We start from the raw sequence: 21616 nt of genomic DNA on the forward strand, positions 1-21616 counted from the left end.
GGGGGGGGTGCACAGGAAAAAAAGTCCCTTTATTATTCAAATACGCACGTCATCCATCCATTTTCTTCGCCGCTTATCCTCACAAGGGTCGCAGGGAGTGCCCCAGCCTATCCCAGCTGTCAACATTGACACCCCCCCCCCAAAAAAAAACTCATCCGATCGCTCAGTTGCTACATGGGTTGACTTTTACAGTATGGCGAAGGGATCCATCCGTTTTCTTAGCCGCTTATCCTCACAAGGGTCGCGGGAGGTGCCAGAGCCTATGCCAGCTGTCAACGGCGCAGGAGGTGGGCGGGGTAGACCCTGAACTGGTCCCCGGAACTGTGACGCCAACGTGCACACCGGTCACACGTTATTAAAATGTATTAAACTAACATGTGAGTGATATTCCGCATATTTCTTATGACTGTAGTAACTGTAAATGTTCATAAACTTTCAATCATTTGAATGCACCAATGTCGATGTCTTCCATGTTTGGCTTGATTGTTTTATTAATAAGAGGCGGGTACAAATGTTGTCGGCACTCCCCCCCCGCCCAACACATACACATTCCGTTGCCCAGTCAGGTGTGTCAAACGCACCTTGTATGACGTCACATTTCATATCCTAGCAACCAAACCGTCATTTTTTTTTTTTTCGTCGGTGGGTCGTTGAGTGAAAGTGTGTGTGTGTGTGTGTGGGGGGGGGCAGGTAGACACCTTTCGTCAACTGCCCCCACGCCGTTGCCCCGTCAGGTGTGCCGAACGCACCCCCCCCCTCATTTCTTATTTGCGGTCGCCTAGCAACGATGCAGGTGCTCTGGAGCCGCGCACTTAAAAATAGCCCCCCCCCCACATTGAATTTTAATCGGCTGGATATCGCACTTAACTCCATTATTCATGTCGTCATTCCACAAATCTGAGGGAAATTCTTATTTTTAATCTTGCTTGGGTGACCTCACGTCAAGTTCAAATTGGGCTGCGTATTGGACAGTAATTGGGAGTCATATTGCTGGAATACATTTATAGTTTTTGGGATGTTTTCTTGTCACTTTGAGGTAAAGGTCAAAGGTCACCACCAACTGTCAATTTCCTCAATGTGGAAGTAAGCGTTATCTTTCAGGAAACATGCGTGCACCCCCCCCCCCAAAAAAAAAAAGCAGAATATTTCCTGGAGTGCGGTCTGACATTTTAGTGACAAAAAAAAAGTTGATCTAGTTATGTTTAAATGCGACATTAAAATACATCTTTCTTCACAAAAGAAGGCCAAATCAAACATACAAACAGGAATTTTTATTTCAAGCCTCGAAATGATTCACCGAACAAAAAAAAAAAAAAAAACGAGGCTCCACTTTTAAACCATCTTTGAAGTTTTGAGAGTCGACCCCCCCAGTAGATGTCCCTGCCCCAGTTACGGTTGAGTCAGGTTTGTTTTTTTTGTTTCATTTTTTAAGAGAAAATGTGCAATTTTTCTGTACAAACACCCGACATCGCGACGCTAAACAGACGCTGCTTTTGTTCTGTCCTACTTTACTCCAATTACGCTTTAATCCGACGAAAGCTCCGCCTCTCCGGCATCTGCCGTCGATTACTTATGCCTGAACTCATCTTGAGGTAACTGAAAGTTGAGGTGTTAAAACATGTATTAAAAATAATTAAAAAAGACACAGGCACAGGTTGAAATTTTCAAAATTTTTGAGGGTTTTCTTTTTTAGTTTTTTTTTTTTTTCAGTTTGGTTTTTCAAAATAAAGATCACACAATTGTTTCGAGACAATCTACAACAGGAGTTACAAAAAATAGTTGCCCAGGCAAGTAAGCATACACAGGTTTCTGTTAACTATACACATATGGTTACAAGGTGTGCTCGTAGTAGTAAATATACACAAGGCGGTATTATTATTTTTTTTTTTAATTATTTTTACCATCACCCCAAAAAATGGCGGCCTTTCTTCTCACCCCAAAAAACAAAAAGAAAACAGTATGATACAGCACTTACAGCACTAGAGAAATACAAAAAAACAAAAATTCCAATAATCTCCTCTGTACAAGTCACGTCCGCTCCCATCAAAAGTGAAACTTTTCTATAAAAAGATTTTTGAAAAAAAAAAAAAAAAAAAAAAAAGGCAACTGAAGAGAGTCAGTGGGAGATTTTAAGTTAAGCAGATAAAACCAAGCATGGTGCGAATGTTTTTGTTTTTTTTTTTTGTACAAGTACGACGCCATATAGATACAGAAACGCCTTTTAGAGAGAGAAGAGGAGAAAAAAAAAAAAGCAAAATTTGATATTACAATTTACAATATACAACAACTCATGTCACAAACCAAGAAGGTGAGAATATACACTGAAATGCACAGGTAAAGAATTTTTTTTCCCCCCTAATTTTTTTTTTTCCTCATCGTTATTATTATTATCATCATACCAAAAAAGGGCAGTAAAGCACTTTTACATTACAAGGGTTTACAAAATGTACAAGTATACAGTCAGAAGTATGCGTGGTCACTACTAGGATACATTATAGATACAGTCAACATCAAAAGAACAGGAGAAAAAAAAAAAAACTACAAAGTTTTTATATATATATTTATATATATATATATTTTCATATGTACTGTATATGCAAAGATTCTACACCAAGTATACATGTTATATTTATAGAAGCAAGACCAGAAAACTCCCATGCTAAATGACGTGTTGGCTGGTTAGCTCGCGTGTGCGCGTGTGTACTCGTCTACGATTGGCTAACAAATAAAAGAAGTCAATTTCAAGATGGGGGGGGGGGGGGGGGGGGAGTGAAATATGGAAAGTTGGGGGGAATAAACGTGGGAGGTGGGATAATAACACCTTCCAAATTCAGCAGGCCCGGCCGGGGCATATCGGAAGGGTTGTCATGGAAACTGAAGGATTAGGAAGGGGGAGGGGGGGGGGGGGTTACATGACGCCGTTGGGGGGTCCGCACAAGGGGCCGAGGTCCACGCCGTTCTTCATGTAGTACTTCTCCAGCTTGGCCAGGATGTGTTTGCCGTACGTGTACTTGCGCAGCGTGGAGATGTGGGGGCGAATCTGCTTGGACGGGGGGGCAAAAAAAAAAAAACGACGCATATTTACAGCATACACACACACATCCATATTTTATATCTTTGAATGAAAGCCTTTTTCAAATTTCATTTAGATTTTTCTTCCAAGTTTTTTTTTTTTTTAATATATTTTTTTCCCCCAATTCTACATTCATACTTTTTTTTTTTTTTTAATATATATTTTTTTCATTTTGGGAGCCAACTCACTTTCTGCTCGTCTCGAATTCGTCGTGATTTGCCGATAAACGAGCCATCTGTCCCCTACGCGGTTGCCTCGGGAACCCCGAACCGGATTTCTAGCGCCTGTGGCGCTCATTTAATATTTGAAGTTACCGTCGATGTGCTGCTTGACGGCACGTCTGTGCAAATATAAGCATTGGTGATAAAAAGTCTACACACCCCGTGTTTAAATGTTAGTGAATTTTTTTTTGAACATTGATTTGACCCACAATATGTCCAACCCAATTTAAGAAAAAAAAAAAATGTTAATGTGTATAATGACTGAGACGATGGAGTTGCATTAGTGTGCACACCCACATAAGTGAGGATGTTGCCGTGGGGAGAACATGAAACTTTCTGTTAAATGAGAGTCAGCCGCACAGGCCATCATTTAAGGTGCATCTGATTGATTGCAAGTCAAGTTCTGATGGTCCAGCAGGCTTTTCCTGACATTCTACAGTCACACGGTCCAAACACAAGAAGTCGAGCTTTACTATCCGCCGCACGCACGCACGCACGCACGCACCTTGTGCATGACGATCTTGCGCTGGGTGGGCTCGGCCACGTCGATCATCTTCTGCACGACGTAGTTGGCGTACTGGTCCTTCATCATGGTGTATAAGGCACTGTGCGGGCCCTCCGTCAGGCTGCACACTTCGTCGATCAGCACCACTCGCTCGGCCCGCGACGCGTGCGTCACGCACTTCTCCACCACGTTGCTGGCGGACGACGGCAAAGTTCGACATTTTGAAAGCTCATCACGCCCATTAAAGTGATCCATTTTTGGGGGGAGGCGAGGAAATACGACACCATACTAAAGAAATGTAAAATATGATATAATTCTCTCATAAATTAAATACATTTGTGAGCTTGACTGACCTGAAGCACGAGAACTTTAGTCTGATTTCATTAAATCGACATTATGAACAAGCACATTTTTCAAACCTTAGCATGTTTTACACTGGCTGGATATGGAGATATATATATATATATATATATGTATATTTTTTTTAAATTTTACTTTGAGTTTTCAACTGATAATATTCTATAATTATTACTCATTTTAATGATTTTTAACCATTTTAAGTTGCAATTATTTTGACATTTTATACAACTTTTTTTTTTTAAAACTTTCAGCGGACAAAAGCGAAGGCGAAACGAGCGCGCCGGCAAACGTGGGGGCGAGGCCACGCCCCTACCTGGCAAACTTGTGCTGGCTGAGCCCCAGCACGTTCCCTCTGATCTCGGCCACGATCTTGCTTTTATCTTCGGATCGGCCGTGCTCCAGCACGTGCTGGATCACGTAGTTGCCGTACTGGTCCTGTCAAAACGCACACGCAAATGTAAGCAAAGACGCGCGGAGGAAAAAAATACGCCAGCGATTCTAAAAGTGCGACAGCAAAAAAATTAAACCTTCAAAGTGAGCATCGTGTTCCCGTCAAAATTGTTGTGTTCATTTTGTCGCCGTCTGACAGAAACATTTGTCCAAATATGGTTAGCTGACATTTTTTTTTCCCCACAAACTTGCGACATGGATTGACTTTTACAGTGCAATTCGGATGGGAAAGCAATCCATCCATTTTCTGAGCCGCTTATCCTCACAAGGGTTGCCGGGAGTGCTGGAGCCTATCCCAGCTGTCAACGGTACACCCTGAACTGGTCGCAAAGTTCCTCTTGGCGCAAAATTGCCCGCCGAAACTTGGCATTTCCCGGCAATTTTCTGAAAAATCTTCAAATGTGACTTTGACAACTGAACTATTTGGCCGAGGATTTGATGCTTGTAGGCTTACTTTCCATCCTTCCATCCGCTTGCTTCCCCGCTTATCCTCACGAGGGTTGCGGGGCCACGCTGGAGACTATCCCAGCCGTCCACAGTCAGGAGGCGGGAGGGGTACGCCCTGAACTGGTCGCCAGCCAATCGCAGGGCACATTGAGACAAACAGCCGCACACACAATCACACTTTGGGGGAATTTATCCCTGCGTCCATCCATTTTCTTAGCCGCTTATCCTCATGAGGGTTGCTGGCTGTGCTGGAGCCTATCCCAGCTGTTGACGGGGCAGGAGGCGGGCCACACCCTTGACTCACAATCACACCTACAGGCATTTTATCCATCCATTTATTTTCTTAGCCGCTTATCCTCACGAGAGTCGCTGGCTGTGCTGGATCCTATCCCAGCCGTCAACAGGCAGGAGGTTGGGCGCACCCTGAACTGGTCGCCAGCCAATCGCAGGGCACATTGAGACAAACAGCCGCACACACAATCACACTTTGGGGGAATTTATCCCTGCGTCCATCCATTTTCTTAGCCGCTTATCCTCATGAGGGTTGCTGGCTGTGCTGGAGCCTATACCAGCTGTTGACGGGGCAGGAGGCGGGCCACACCCTTGACTCACAATCACACCTACAGGCAATTTATCCATCCATTTATTTTCTTAGCCGCTTATCCTCACGAGAGTCGCTGGCTGTGCTGGATCCTATCCCAGCTGTCAACAGGCAGGAGGTTGGGCACACCCTGAACTGGTCGCCAGCCAATCGCAGGGCACATCGAGACAAACAGCCGCACTCACAATCACACCTATGGGCAATTTAGAGTCTTTGATTAATGTCGCATGTTTTTGGGATCTGGGAGGAAACCGGTGTGCCCACCCGGAGAAAAAGCCACACAGGCACGGGGAGAACATGCAAACTCCACACAGGCGGGCCCGGGATTGAACCCGGGACCTCAGAACTGTGCGCCCTTGGAGATCCGAATCATTAGGTTTTTTTTTGTTTTTTTTTTTTTTAAAAAACTTTGTGTAAAAAGTCGCGAGCAGCGCTACGACAGGCCGCGATTGAATTTTGTGAATGGCGGCAAAAATGGGGGGGGGGGGGGGGTTCGATTCCCACCTGCACGAGCTGCTCGGTGTGCTGGTGAAGCTCCTCCAGGATGGGCAACGTCTGCTCGGGCAGGCAATGCTCCAGGATGCGCTGGATCACCCGGCAGCCGTACGGGTGCGTGGACAAGGCGAACACCTGGAACCGAAACACGCGCCCCAAAAAAATGATATTTGCTTTCAGGAAAAACATTTTACGAATAAGCAATGTGGTACAATACAATAATGGTGGTAGTAGTTTTTAATCAAGAAGACGGTCAATGTGCAAGCGGAACCTTCGCGTGCGAGCAAAAGTACTTTTCGTCATATTAAATAAATATCTGATTACTAAGCGAGGTTTAATGCTGCCTCGCCCTGCACGTCCCCACGGGGAAGGTGAAAGTTGAAATTGCTCACACTACACGCAAACAAAAACAAACCAGAGACACGCGCACATAAAAGATACACGGCCGAGCGTTGCCGTGGCGACACGGGTCCCCTACCTGCCCCTTGAAGGCGTCGATGATGAAGTGCAGCGCGTGCGGTTGCACGCACTCGATGCACTTTTGCACCACGTGGTTGCCGTTCTGGTCCTTCACGCACTTGAGAACGTGGCCGTCCAGCTCGCGGACCATCTCGCTCTGCCGGCCGGGGAGGAAGACCGAAAGTCAGTCATCGTTTGCCGCCAAACAAAATTGTGCCTTCAAGCTGTGTTTTTTTTTTTTTTTTTTTTTTTTAAATTTAACAGGAGCGCTTGAGTGTAACCAACAAATAGCAGTCACAAACACAAACAGGCCTTAACGGGTTTTGGCTTGAAAATGTATTGAGTCACTTTTTGAAAAATGGGAAGCCTGCGATGTTGAGCGCGCGCACACACACGCGCACAAACGCAGACAATTTCGGCATTGACAGAGATGAGGAGTGTCAGCAAAGTGGCACAAAAATCCCAAAATGCCACTCTCGTCTCTGTTATTTAACGAACAATGTTGTGCAACTCTTCTTTGTGTTTGCATAACTGTTATAGTGCCACCCGGTGGCCGATTCACACACAGCAGAACATTTTCAATTCTTGGCAAAGTTTTTCTCATAATGGAGTGATTCCCAAACAGTGTGCCGGGGTACATTAGTGGGCCGCGGGAAATAATCCAATTTTATGTCATTGCTAAAAAACAAACTATTTATTCCAAGAAATAATGCATCTTGATTCATCTATTTATGCCAGTGAGAGACAATGACAGAACAAAAAGTCCTCATCGATTAGATGGCAGGAAGTACATACTGAAATTAATCGATCCATTTTTGGTGACATTTACTTTTGTTGGTGTGCCGTGGGATTTTTCAATTGCAAAATATGTGCCTCGGCTCTATAAAGGTCGGAAATCGCTGCCTTAATGGAGACATTCTGATACATTTTTGCGTGCAAATTTACGGCAAACGCCCAAAAGCAAAAAAAAAAAAAAAAAAAAAAAACCACGCACACGAGCATTTACATTGCATTTTGGGACGAGGTTGTATTATATTAAATGTGAAAAATTCTGTTTTTGTCTTCATTGGCGTATTAAATATGTGGAGCGAGGAGTGGCACAAAGTACCAAAACGGACCCAAACGTATCAAAGAAATGAAGCGAGAGCGGCGTACTCACGATGACCTGCTGATCGGACGGGATGAACTCCAGCGCCTTCTGGATGACTCTGCAGCCGTACATCTGCAGGGCCAGCGACAGAACGTGGCCGCGGATGCGCTCGGCCAGCGCCAGTTTCTGGTCCAGACTGCCGAACTTCACCAAAAAAAAAAAAAAAAAAACCCGGTTTCAGTTTTCCGCCGGGGTGGAAAAACACAACCCGAACGGTCACCGAGACGTACCTCGAAGAACTTCTGGATGACGTAGTTGCCGAAGACGTCCACCATGAGCTGGTAGGCGGCCTGCAGGATCTCGCTGAAGACGAGCTGGCGCTCGGCCGGGCTGGCCCGCTCCAACTTCAGCTGGATGAACCTGCGCGAGCCCGCCGCCGCTTAGCTTAGCATCACGCCAACGGCACATTGAAATATTCACGTGACGCCGCCATGCCCACCTGCTGCCGTGCTGGTCCTGACTGAACTCCATGATGTGCCCCGCGATGTCGCGCAGCTGCAGGTTGGGGTAGCGGTTGTTGCGGAAGTCCTCCAGCAGGCGGCTGCGCCCCGACGGCATCACGTCCGACATGCCGTAGCGTAGCCGCGACGACGGGAACAGCTGGCTGCTGGGAGAGAAGAGCGACGAGCCCGAGCTGGCGGCGCTGCGGTACTTGGCTTCGGCGCCCGGGGCCGCCGAGATGAAGCGCCCGCTCCCGTTGGTCAGGCCCCCTGCGAAGAGCGCGTCGGCTACACGGGTAAACTCGGCTTCTGAGACCCCCCCGGGGACACCCGAGATCGGCGCTTACCCAGGTTGAGGTTGGACGAGGAGCTGTGGTTGGAGAGGGAGGGCGGCGGCGTGAGCGAGTGGGACGGGCCCTGGTTGGGCAGGGGCATGCCCACCGGGCCGGGCGAGGGGCTGAAGCCCAGCGTGCCGTTGTAGAAGCCGCTGTGGCCGATGGGCGTGAGGCTGGAGGGCGTGCGCTTGTACAGCTCGCTGTTGCCCGTCAAGGAGTCGCGGCGTGAGCCGCTGCCGCCGCTGGAGTTGGCCACTAGAGGGAGGCAGAGATGACGATCGCAACAACCTGTTAACCTTCCGGTCCTTAGGCTGCAACCGTTCAAAACTTTTAAAAAAAAATAAATAAATGGGATATCAATATAAATGAATACATCTACATTTCAATGCTTGGCTTTATGAACGTTTTTTCCCCCCCTCATAAATTGATATTTAAAAATGAAAGTTTCTAGAGACACCAAATATGTTCCTGGTCAATATGAACCACCATGGCCCAATGTTAGGAAACTCTATTCTAAAAATATAAAATGCCATTTTCAAGTATGCATGTATTTACAAAAAAAAAAAAAAAAAAATCAAATTAAAAAATGTTTTTGACAGGCCACCGTCAAAAAAGTAAACCAACAGGCAAGGTTCTTTTCTGCCATCTAGTGGAAGAATATTTTAGGTGATGCTCAGCCTATCCCTAATTAACTTTCTAATAAATATTCCCGCTCAGTGAAGGTGTTATGTGCACAATCACTGACTGGCGACGACTTTCGCCCAAATTTAGCGACAATTGTCATCACTCCTGTGACCCTTGTGAGGATAAGTGGCTCAGAAAATGGATGGATGGATGAATGTTGGATGAATTCAACACAAATGAACCAACTTCACGAGGCATACTAGCCAAAACAACACCAGCACAAACTGATGTGAAATTGCATATTTTCAGTCATAAACATTTGTCAAAATGCACTTTTGTTGTACAAATTCAAACTTGCTGTAATGCAAAGAATGAAAGTGGGGGTGAAAAGTCAAAAGGGTCCAACGTTTATAATAAGGTTTGCTTCAGAAGAGCCCTTTTCAGACAGCTCCATCCTTAAAAAAAAAAAAAAAAAAAAAAAAAAAACCCTCTTCCTACCCGCAGTCCCGAAGCCTCCCAAAGTGGCCCCGAGGGTGGCGCCGAGGGACGACGAGGCTTGCTGGCCGAAGCCCAGCGAAGCCGAGCCCGGGCCGGGCTGGCCGGAGCCCTGCGAGAAGAGCGAAGAGCTCTGCGAGGACGAGCTGAGCGACGACGAGCCGTAGAAGGAGCTGCCGCCCAGCGGGCCGCCGCCGGGGCCGCCCTGCTGCTGGGCCTGCTGGGACGTCATGGCGCGGAAGGGGCCGTTGGCGCCGCCGCCGAGGCCGCCGTTGGCGCCGCCCGCCGAGGCCGCCGCCGCTGCGACTAAAGCAAAGAAAGAATAAACGTACGTTTCAGCTCAAAACAATCACAATAAACATGATCTTAATTCAATGATTAGCTAACCATTTTCAGTGATATTTAGTCCATCACTACTTCCAGGTCAGAGTTAAAGGAAGACAAATCTAACTTTGAAGGCTGCCTTCAGTAAAGTGAATTCAGAGACTTTGCCAACACGCCCAAATTTAGAGTGCCTTGTTGTTGGCCATGAGTGTCCAAAGCCGAAGAGCATGAATTTGGGGATTTTTCTTTGTTTTTGTTTTCGTCTTAGTTTTAGCGTCTTACTTGACAGCCAGCATGCCAACCGTGGCGTTGAGCTAGCGTGACTGCTTTCGAGTGCCTCGTTGTCCCCGCGACATTCTGCTGGGATAAAGTGCGGCCACTGGAGACTTGAAGCCGTGTGTATATGTGTGTGTGTGTGTGTGTGTATATATATATATATATATATATATATATATATATATATAATATATATTTTTTTTTTTCCCCCGGCATAAATCCGTAGTTTCAAGCAGGCGGAAGAAAATCCCTAGAGCAGCATTCATGTTTCCAAGTTGTAGTTGTGGTATTTGATTGAATCCCTGTAAATGTGTATTTACTAACCAACCATATTTAGTGCATTACCGGTGGTCACAGATGATGCTTCAAGGAGGAGAATTTTGTGCAACAAATAAGCAGACGCTTAACTTCGTATATCTGTTTTTTACCTGCTTGCGCCGCCGAAGGCGATATGATGACGGAGGCGGGGGCCATGAGGCGAACGGGGCCGCTACGAGCGCCGGTGTTGACCACCAGGGCGCCCGTCTGGTCGTAGTACGCTGCGGGGGCCAGGACCGGATAACCTGGGAAGACACCGAGACAAACATCAGCAAACTAAGGAAAACGCAAGACCAGCACAGCGGGGGCAACAAAGCCGTAGAATCGCCCTCGCGGACTCACCGGGGACTCCCGCCGCGAGACCCTGCCCGAAGGCCAGCGCGGAGTTGACTGCTGCCGTGGCAACCAGCTGCTCGTTCTGTTGCCCTTGCTGCCCCTGGCTGGGCGTCAAAGGACGCTGGTTGCCACCCGCGCGCATCACCTTGGGGGCAAATACAACAATGTTTATGTCAATGATTATACAAGTTGCATTAAAAAAAATAATAATAATAATAATAATGTGGTTTGGGGTGAGCTTGGCCGGGATGTAACCCAAATTTGTGCACAGGTTTGAATGGAAATTATTTGATCAAACGATATTGCAAAAAAAACAACCATTAAAAGTTTGATTTTTTTTTTAAACATTATACACAAAGGGTAATATTAACTTCAATATGAATGAATTACGAATTAAAAGTTGAACGTTCTGCCTGACCGACCTGCTGTTGGTTCTGCTGGCCCTGGCTTGCCGCCTGCTGATTGGCCGAGTTGTTGGCGGCGGCCGCTTGTTGCTGAAACAGGTTGGCGGGGTACACGCCCCACGGCGTGACGCCGTAGTACTGAGGAGGCATCACTGCAGGACCTACGCGCAACACGCCCAATTTGTGAGACGACAAACGTTTGGAAGCGCGTAGCGGGCGTGAAAACTCACCGAGAGTCGCCGCCGCCGCGAGCCCCGCCGCGTAAGGGTCCGTACCTGGCGGCGCGGCGCTGATGATGTAAGGATTGGGAACAAAGGCAGGGGCCAGACCTGGCGGTAATAACATAGGCGTAACATCAGGGGCCCGCGGATGATGATGTATTTCCTTCCGTTTGTTTAATAATTTGGGGGAAAAATGTCATCTTCTTACCGATGTGCGGCTGCTGCGCCGCTGCCAAGGCGTACTGTTGCTGCTGCGCGGCTGTGAGCTGCTGCACGGCCAGAGCGTTGTTTCTCTGGAAAAGCTGCTGCGCAAAAAAATACATTAAAATAAATAAACAAATATTTATTGGAAGGGCTGGACGACATGGCCTTAAAATAAATTCCACAAAATGATCTATTTATAAATAAAAAAACTCAGAAATTCATTTGGTGAAAAAGCAAATGACAATGGCATGCACCAGCTCCCAAGGAGTTTTTTTTTCCCCCCCAGATAATGTAAAAATGTGCATCCATTAAATTAAAATATGGATGCATATATTGTTCTTAAGTTGAGAATTTTCAATTACAGGAGCGACACAAAAAAACAGCCAAATTTATCCAGTAAACCGGTGACGGCGTACCTAATGTTGTGCTCAGTAAGTGTTTGATAATATTTTTTCTATTTTCATTACTCTTTTAGGTAAAAACACAAACTACGTGAAGAATACAAATACTGTGGTGGGGCGCCAAAATTATTCAGTTGGCACTGTTGGGCTTTTCACCCGGAATTAAAAGTTGCTTTTTTTGGAGGAGAAAAAAATTAGTTGCTGGAAGTGTCGCAAAAGTCAGCAAAACACCAACTGCGCTTTTGTGAAGCAGCTCCACTGCTTGCAGACATGCTGTTTGTGTAAGAAGTGCACGTCAGCAGGGTTGTACTTTCAACTATGAAGCCACAAAAATGTGAAAAAACAAAAACAATTAAATGTACAACAGTCAATGATCGTGTAACTAACGTGTGGCTAGTCGGTTCCACTTTTATTCTTACTAAATGACGTTTGACACCAACCTGCTGCTGGCTGGTGTAATCAAAAAGTCCCACAGTGGGCGCCGAGTCCATGGGCATCTGCGAGTTGTAGTCGAACTGCAGCGGCTCCATCACCGACTCCATCGGGTCCATGGCGACGCCGCCTTGGTCCACGCCCGAGAAGTCCTCGGGAGGTTTGGGGCCCCCGCCGCCTCCCAACGGCGTCAGCCCGTCCACGCCGACGCCCCCCGGACCCCCCAGCAGGTCCCCCTCGGGTCCCGCGGGTTGCATGTTGCCCGGCGGGCGGCTGCGGAGAACGATAAAAAGTTGACGCCCCAAACGTCGGCTCGGCGAAGAGCCCGCGGGCGCGAGACGTACCCGAACTCTTTGACGTCGACGTCCAGCCCGTTCTGCACGGGCAGCCCGTTGGGGTTGATGACGTCGTTGATGACGTCGGCCTCCACCTCCGCCAGCTCTTTCAACTTTTCCGCCTCAAACGGCACCTTGGACTTCTCCCGCTTGTCGTCCACCACCTCGCCGTCCCGCTGGCCCTGGACCGTCAAATTTACAAACACACACGAGTGAGCCAAGCGACGGAAACTAAACAAAAGAACGTCATTATTTGAGTTAAGTTTCACAGTCAACTACAACTCAGGTGTCAATAATTAGTAATAAGAAGCAAAGTCCCTCCCCCCTCCCCCAAAGCATACAATTCTAGATATATGCAACTCTATCAAAAAAATACAAAAAAAAAAAATGTGTCGAGTGTTAAGAATGTGTTATTGGCTGAATGCACAAAACTATAACTTGAGCATGAAAATCAATTCTTTTGACAAAGTCTGCCAATATCAATTCGATTTGTCAGGATCAATCGTCGGTCCTGGGATTTGGCAAAGGTTAAACGGAGACTTTTTCAGTTCTAAATTTTAGGTCTGGGGTCCCAGAGTTCCCCTGGCGGGGTCACGGTGAGGTTAGCGAAATGACCATCCTGCATTGCAATCGGTTAACGTTACTTTTTTTTTTTTTTTTTTTTTTAAATTGACAGCTGGGATAGGCTCCAGCACTCCCCGTGACCCTCGTGAGCATAAGTGGCACAGAAAATGAATGGATGGATGGATGGATGGATGATGTATTGCTTTACAGGCTCCGGAATATTCATGCAGTAACCTTTGCCAATTTGAAAAAAAGGGATGCAAGTTAAATGGTGTTTTTCTTAATCAACTGATTAAGCGAATGGATTATTAAAAATAAATGTTAGCTGCAGGCCAAAATTCAAGCCAGAATCATCGTAATGCAAAATTTGAGAGACTCACGTAAGGTCCTTTCCGCAGGCAGGAGTCCAGCTTGTCTGCGGGCGAGGACGACAACACGTACTCCACCATGCTGACGCCCAGCCCGCCGCTCTCGGACCGCGGCGACATGACGGAGCCCACGCCCACTTCGCCGCCGCCGCCGTGGAAGCCCTGGCCGGGCCGGCGGGACACCATGATTGGCTGGGACACCGAGTGGTCTGCGGGAGGCCGGGGGAGGGACACGGAGTAAGTCGAGGTTAGCACGGACAGCGATTTTACGCAGATTACGCCGAACTTTGACAGAAAGCAGGCTCCAAAAACTATGCAACTACGACGGTGCTGCTACATCTGTTCATAAGCGTCTTTTTAATGTAAGGCGTTGCTGCTGAACACTTTCTATGGATACATCATAATTGAAAAACTGGAATGAGTGGAAGGAAGCCCTTCAGGTGACAATGTTTGATGGTAACTTTGGCCCCATTGCGGGGTTTCGTTTCGCTTTTTTGGTTTTTGTTTTGTTTTCACAATCGCTGCTTTTGTTCCGTTTACTGCCATCCTGACGCCGTAAATCAACTTCTTGATGGCAATCAGCCACTCAAGCGAAAGTCAATTCTGCATCTGTTCAGTAGGAAAGTTTAAAAAAAAAAAAAAAAATTAATAAAATTTAAAAAAAAAAAAAAAAAAAAAAAAGAAGGCAGGTTCATATTTTCGTTTTGGAGGAGGAGAATGTCGACAAAGTGAGTCAGCCTGCGTGCAATTATGGACCAGAACGCCACAAGAAAGGCCTCGGACAGTTTCCGAAAAAAGCCTCGTGCTTGCTCCACATTAAACGTCAAATCTCGTTTCGTGATCTTACGTTTCAAATCCAGCGTTTGATTTTGGGGTCCAGAAATAGACTCTGTACGGTTTCTCAGCATTCTTTGAATGACAAAAAAAGTTCCAATGTTCCTGTACCTGAGGCCCCCCACGCGCTGTCCCTCCACTGGTCCAGGAAGATCCCCTTTGGACCGTCCTTCCCGGAGTCGTCCGTCTCCCAGAACTTCTTGCCCGTGAGCAGTTGCTGCAGGGAAACAAAAAAAAAAAAAGCTGAAAATTGGCACTCGACGGCGCAATTCGGCCAGATTTACATTGCACACTTCAAGGAACAATAATCATTTTATCCAATTAGATACAAAAACTAAAAATAAGATAAAATAAGATGCTAGATAAGTCAACGATAATTGACACAAAGCGGGAATAGCACACATTTGAAATCATTTCATCCTGACGTCCAAGTGTACCTAATGTTTTGAGTGGCAAGCATGGAAATGATATTTGACACTTTTTCTGCAAAAGTTCACAAATTTTAGATGAAAAATATAGAAATTTGGGGGAAAAAAAAAAACATTTAAAAAGTAAAACTTGTTTGGAGAGAAACAACAAAAATATCCATCCACATTCTGAGCCGCTTATCCTCACGAGGGTCACGGGAGTGCTGGAGTCATGCAGGAGGTGGGGTACACCCTCAATTGGTCGCCAGCCAATCGCAGGGCACATATGAACAACAATTTGCACTTAAAATCTCTCCAATTAACGAACGTTTTTGGGATGAGGGAGGAAAGCCAGGCAGGCACGGGGAGATCATGCAAACTCTACACGAGCGGGGCCAGGATTTGAACCCCGTTCCTCAGAACCGTGAGGCAGACATTCTAACCATTTTTCCACCGTGCCGCTAGAAACAACAAAAATAGTATATCAAAATATTAGCAATTACTACAAAAGTTGGTTAAAAAAAATATACTAAATATTAAAAAGTACAACAAAAACATTTTAGAAAATTAATTTTTAAAAAATGGAAAATGTAAAAATGAAATTCAATATATTAATATAACTGAATTTTTTTTTTTTTAAAAAAAAAGCTTTACAAAAATAGACATTCTTTTTTTTTTTTTTTAAATCAGGTCAAAAATGAAAAATTGAAAATGAGGCTTAATGCTGCCGAGCGGCTTCTCGCCTTTCCTGTGATCTTGTTCTTCTGGAAAAACAAAGGCCCGGTCCACACGTCCCTTCAAAACTTTCCGCCCACTCCCATTAGCGCCGGCTTTCCTGTTCGTCAAGTCTGGTGCGGTTAGCCGGGGCTTGGCCATAGGTGCGCAAACAACCTCCGACGTGCAGCATATGACTTTGGCCTTTCAAAATAAATAAATACATACATAAAAATATCGATCTCACCTCCCCCATGGCACGTCCCTCCAACGCCAGCGCCTGAAAGTCGTGGTTCAACTCGTCCATGGAGCGCACCTGAAGAAAAACAAAACAAAACAGTAAAACGCGTAGTTTTGAACGTGCATCTTATACAGAGATGCCATCTTTGATTCTATCTAGGTGGACAGATATTTCCATGACGGAGGCATTAATTTTTGCAACACACACAACATTGCATAGCGAGCACGAGTCAGAATCCACAGGAAAGCCGATCGCCATTCAAGATGGCGTCTTTGAAACGGAGGTCGTTGCACTTCATGCACGTTCGATGTGAAGGGGGCCATTTATTGACACACCACATTCACATCAGTCGGCGCTGCCGTTTCGGTCAGCAACCAAGTTCAAATGGACTCTGCGGTTAACTCTTTCCCGTCCGCACTTGAGCAATAACGCGTCCACCACCATTTTTCCCCACTTGAGGAGGAATTTGTTTCTGCAACAGACTCAAACGACATTGCGCTGCGACTGGTTAGGCACCTCGGTGTACGGAATGAGATCATTACAGATAAAGTTATCAAACTCCCAGTCGCCGACACCACTTGTGATGATTGTAAACGTAGCGGCAATAGCGGCACCCGCACACCTGGCTGTCGTGGATGTTGTCGCCGGTGGGCCAGCGGTGTTTTCCTGGTTGCTCGCCGTGCTGCCGCTGGAAAAAGTAGTCCACCATGGCGTCATCTTGGGAACGCCCGGCACCCGCCACACCCTGGGCGGACGCGAGAAACGGGGTCACCCGGCTGTTTGCGCTCAAGCCCCGCGAAACCGCAGCTTTTCAAAAAGTAGGAGCAGTTTGAAGGCTTTTAAATACGCTAATGTCCAAGTAGCCCTTCAGTCTCACTTTGCATTAAATGTTAGCATTATGCTAACAGGCTTTCTTGACATTAACGTTACAGTCTAAACAGACTTTTTATTCATATTTTTTTAATCCAATCTATCAGTGGGGGGGGGGGGTTAATAAAAAAAAAAAAAAAAAAAAAAAACACTGAAGCGGCTAATATATAGCGCATGCAGGATTTTGTTTACATTTTCATAGACAAAGATTAATTTTTTTCAGGGGCAGTGTCGTTTATTTATGTTCCGTTCAGTGAAAGTTTTCAATTCCAAACATTATTTTTTATTCACTGACATTATATTGTCAAATGGTAAACATTTTATTGAAGGGGGTGGGTCAAAACGATTTAAGTCACCGGTGTCAAACTCAAAGCCCGGGGAACAGATCCGGCCCACCACATGATTTTATGTGGCCCGCAAAGGTGAATTATGTGTGCCAACTGTCATGATTCTTGTTAAAATCTGTACAAAAATTGTAAAAAGTCATATCATAAATGATAACATTGAGATATTGCAAGCATTTGATTTCTTGATTTGTGATTCCAAAACCAGTTCTTAAATTTCATGTGTAAATGAGATTGACACCCCTGATTTAAATTACGAATTGGATATTTTGGAAAGCGTGAGCACCCGATAGACATGAAAAAAATTGCCATCATAGGAACGAGAATCTGAATGAGTTTTTTTTAACGTTGCTACCTGCTGGTTGGGCGGCGCAGCCTGCGGGGTCTGCCCGACCGGGGGGGCGTGTCCACCGCTGCTCAACACCACGGGCATGCTGCTGGGAGACCAACTTCGACGGTGGGGGCTGAAGGAATCCTGCCAGAGCGATGCTTTCCTCTTCAGCACACACTGCTCATTGCACCACAGCCTGACAACCGTTACAACGGGACAGGACAGGACAGGACGAGCGTTTGAAAAGCTCACAAGCGCTTCAAAGTACATCCTCACTTGTTGCCAGGCGTAAAGCGACTTGGCATTGCGTCAGGCCCTTTAAAACTCGCAATCGTCCCCACGACAGTGGCTCAATATTCTGACTGGGTCAAGGAAAAATGAGATGAACATTTCACGTCGTGATCATCCGGAGAAAAATTATCACGGTCCGTTTTATTACGGTGTTGCTAAAAAGAATTGAATCACGGGTAAGCCCAATGGGGATGACTGAAATCATTAGGTAAGCGTGCATAATCGGACAGCAGCCGGGCCAAAATATGAAAAAGAATTTAGAAAGACAAGAAAAAGTATTAAAGATTTTTTTAATTGCTAAAAAAAATTACACAAATTAGATTTTAAAAAATATAATGGCAAAAGTATGAATAAAAATAGTACTAAAAAAATCATTTTGACTACTCCATAAAAAGGAATACAAAACTATCACAACTGAAAATAGTAACAAAAATCAATAAGACTAAAAAAAAATATATAGGAAAATACAAGTTATTTTATTCAAAGACCAAAATAAAGCCATTTTAGAAAATATTTACTAAAACTAAGAAAATATATTTGATTAAGAAAAATACACAAATTACCCCAATAATACACAAACTACAAAAGCCAATGTTGGATGAAAAATACAACTCCAGTATTTTCTCTATTAATTTATTCCCCGCAGTGAGCACCAGATGAGGAGAGTCACGACAATAAATTGGCAATAATTTTTTTTTTTTGCCAAAACTAATACTACCATCTTTTAATCACAATTCATCTTAAACCATAATCCTCGGAACTCGGACTATTTGTTTACCTCCCCATCTTTTCCAAAATCGTTGCAGTTCTTTCAATCCTCGAAGATGTGAAAAAGATTCACAACGCAGATTGTCAAATGCTACCCAATAAATGGTGCACAACAATTTACAGCAAAAAATGGAGGGAAATTGTTTTTAAATAAAAGTAATCCTTTATGCATTTAAGTTGTTCTGATTCATGATAAAAATAAAACATAAGTGCATAGGATAATGCAAAGTGATTGCACACTATGTCAAAAACGCTGTTGAACGACAGTCTCAACCTCAGTTAAGTTAATCATCCACTCAGTCACTTTGTGGTTAAATGTGTTACAGTCATATTTTGAAATTATCTTCAAACTCCTGTTCACTTTGGACGCGTTCCACGATGAACAATAGTTTAAGGCCACTCACCTGCACAAGGCGTTCTGATCCAAAACAAAATGTCTGCCTTCATAACAATGCACACCTTCTGTTATTATTCATTCGGCCCCGACAGATGGATGGTGAGCAGGTTAAACCCCGCAAATGATGCAACTCGCACGGCCCAATCTGTCTTTTAACCCCCGGCCCCTCTTTACCTTTATCCCCTTTAATCCTCCCCCCAAAACTAAATAAAATTCAAATACCAGGATTGGTCTTCGGGCCTTGAGGACACTGAGCCATGTCGTTACTTTAGCATGTTAGCCATGTTTAGAAACACACCCCCTTTTTTTTTTTTTTTTTGGACAAAAGATACCAACTACCGGCTCGAAGAAAACGGTGACAAACAACGTGCTTGTTAGGAAGTGTCGAGCATTGTTACGGCGACGGTGACGAGGAGGCAAGCCGACAAACACCCGGAAATCCACAACACTCGGGTCATTCGCCGACACGACATGCTTGCAGCACCCGGAAACCTGCGACGATTCCCGGGTTGACCGGCACCGAGAACCGGGCGATGGCGGAGGCTGGGAATGCGTCCACCGACCATCCGTATAATGTCCCACACCGCCGGCTACTTTGACAATACAAGTTAGCTTCCCCCGGGGCACTCACGCTTGTCTTCCCCCACCCCTCCATGTTGGACATGACACAACAAAAGCAGGCAGTATGCTCACCGGCACCGGCCATCGATAACCGAGACTTTCACGCGGACGTCTCCGGATCCACTCACGCCAGAAGCGGCTGTGGCAAATCAAAAAGCTCGGCGGGTCTGTCTGTCGGCGTCTAGCAACAATAACACGGCGGCGCCCCCCCCCCTCCCCACCGCTTTCAACCCCGGGTGAACCGGCGACCGAACAAGTGTGTTTTGTTACATGCGGAGGCGTCGGAACAAAGGACCGGCTCCGGGCTTCTCTCGCCGGCGTGCCGAGGGCCCCCCGCGGCCGGACAGGTACTCGCGACGCGGGTGCTAACAAAGGCCCGTGAGCAGTCTGGAGCGGAAGACCGACACGACGGGAGGAAAAGGGGGTGGGGGTGAAGCCTGTGAGCTCGGGAGGCGAGTCGGCAACGTCTGACAAAAGACGCTCCTTTAGTCCCGTCATGGCGACAATATCCGCACCGGTGCGCGGCTAAGCGGCGTGCCGAGGTGTCGCCGGCGGCCAACGGGCGCTACTCACCGGCGGAGAGGGTGGATGGTCGCGGATTTGGGCCCCAGCTTCTCTATGACGCCCCAGGATTTCACTCCGACAACATGGCGGCTCGGCGGAGGAGTAGGCGCGAGCGCTGCATGATGGGAAGGGACGGGAGGGCCGGGAGAGAGCGTGCGGTTCATTGCGCCAACCGGGGAGGGGAGGGCCGCACCGGGGCCCGCTTCCTTTGTTAGGCCCTGTTGCTGCATTTATGGACCTCATTCACGGCGTTTGTCAATGGAGCCGCGCACGGCGAGGCGGCGGGACCCGGAAAAAACAACAACACGCTGGAGGTACCGCGCAGCGCCGAGACAGGAAACGTTCATGATTTCCTTATAAACATAAATACTGTTCTGGGTTCTGGGTTGGGGGTTGGGGGGGGGGGGTCCCCTCAAACAGTAACCAGGTAACCGGCAGCCATGGCAACGCGCTGCGTGCGGACACACGGAACGTCTCACGCGCCCTCCCCCCCCCTTGAGGAAGCCCAAAACAGGAGCCTCTTCCCGGCCACTCGACTCCCCCGGTCCGCTCCCCTGGGGCTCCAGGGGAAGACTGCCGCAAAGCGTGCGGGGGTGACGTAATGCAGACAGGCTGTCGCCATGGCAACAATGGAGGCTTTATTTTTTTTCCTCCCCATTGAATGCTTATTTTTAGTATAAAGATGGACGACAGTTTAAAATGTAGTTTTTTTTTTATAATAGTGTGAATGTAATTGATCAGGCTCAAGTGAAGAAATGTTTTTAGACATAAGGTGAAACAACATTTTCCTTCGTTTTATAATAATGTAATAGAACACGGGAACATTACAATCATTCTATTAATAAGGATGCAAACGTGATGTAGAAAGTGTCTTTTTATTCTTATTTCAAACTGTACCGTGCACCTTTACGGTATGCAAAGATGTCCCCCCCCCCCCATCCCGTGCCCCCATTCTGCCCATCCCCGTCATTTGACAGACAAAAAAAGTGTCAGAGCGTGTTGAGACGTTTGAGTGAGAAGACCGACAAGAGACACAGATATGAAGACAAAAATATATCTCCCCCCCCACCACCACCACCACCACCTCCACAACTTAATGCAAGTTTATTTTCGGGAGGGGGACAAAGTCAGTCATTGGCTAGTTATTTACATGCAGACTATTCCCACCATCTCCCCGTAGACACGCTAACGGCTGCTCCCAAAGCCATCCGCACTGCTTCCTCCAAATTTCTCACAGTTTACACGAAACAAACGGACGGGCAACGCTAAATTGTCAGTTTTCATCCTAAGTTGTGGGCGGATGTCGGCTGCATAACTTTTGAGGAAACGACGTTGAAAAATGCCCGCGTCCGATCGACAGGAAATCCGGCACGCGCGACAGAACGCGCCAAAATGA

The 21616-nt window shown here is 46.4% G+C and overlaps 1 protein-coding gene and 1 long non-coding RNA gene across 5 annotated transcripts; one reads left to right on the forward strand and one right to left on the reverse strand.

The window, feature by feature from the left end:
• Positions 1-1655: 1655 nt before the first annotated feature.
• Positions 1656-20593, reverse strand: pum1 (pumilio RNA-binding family member 1). Of its 4 annotated transcripts, none has more exons than XM_061822369.1 (23): positions 20230-20593; positions 17604-17775; positions 16657-16779; positions 16041-16109; positions 14784-14889; positions 13851-14047; positions 12916-13088; positions 12580-12844; positions 11743-11836; positions 11544-11642; positions 11332-11474; positions 10916-11054; positions 10684-10818; positions 9659-9961; positions 8549-8791; positions 8201-8471; positions 7992-8121; positions 7771-7905; positions 6631-6768; positions 6162-6287; positions 4473-4594; positions 3800-3992; positions 1656-3040 (listed from the first exon to the last, which is right to left on the reverse strand). In XM_061822369.1, the coding sequence occupies exons 1-23, from the start codon at positions 20448-20450 to the stop codon at positions 2909-2911; spliced, it is 3729 nt and encodes a 1242-aa protein (XP_061678353.1). In that variant the 5' UTR covers positions 20451-20593; the 3' UTR covers positions 1656-2908. The 4 variants fall into 4 exon arrangements, with proteins under 4 accessions (XP_061678353.1, XP_061678344.1, XP_061678361.1 ...); XM_061822360.1 differs by having other exon boundaries at positions 11743-11839; XM_061822377.1 differs by lacking the exon at positions 20230-20593 and adding an exon at positions 19927-20223 and having other exon boundaries at positions 11743-11839.
• LOC133502169 (uncharacterized) lies at positions 20395-21498 on the forward strand. The gene is made up of 2 exons (XR_009795382.1): positions 20395-20534; positions 20641-21498. It is a non-coding gene; the product is annotated as an uncharacterized LOC133502169 (long non-coding RNA).
• Positions 21499-21616: the final 118 nt, after the last annotated feature.

The sequence above is a fragment of the Syngnathoides biaculeatus genome, chromosome 1 (genome assembly GCF_019802595.1).
Source record: "Syngnathoides biaculeatus isolate LvHL_M chromosome 1, ASM1980259v1, whole genome shotgun sequence".
NCBI lineage: Eukaryota > Metazoa > Chordata > Actinopteri > Syngnathiformes > Syngnathidae > Syngnathoides > Syngnathoides biaculeatus.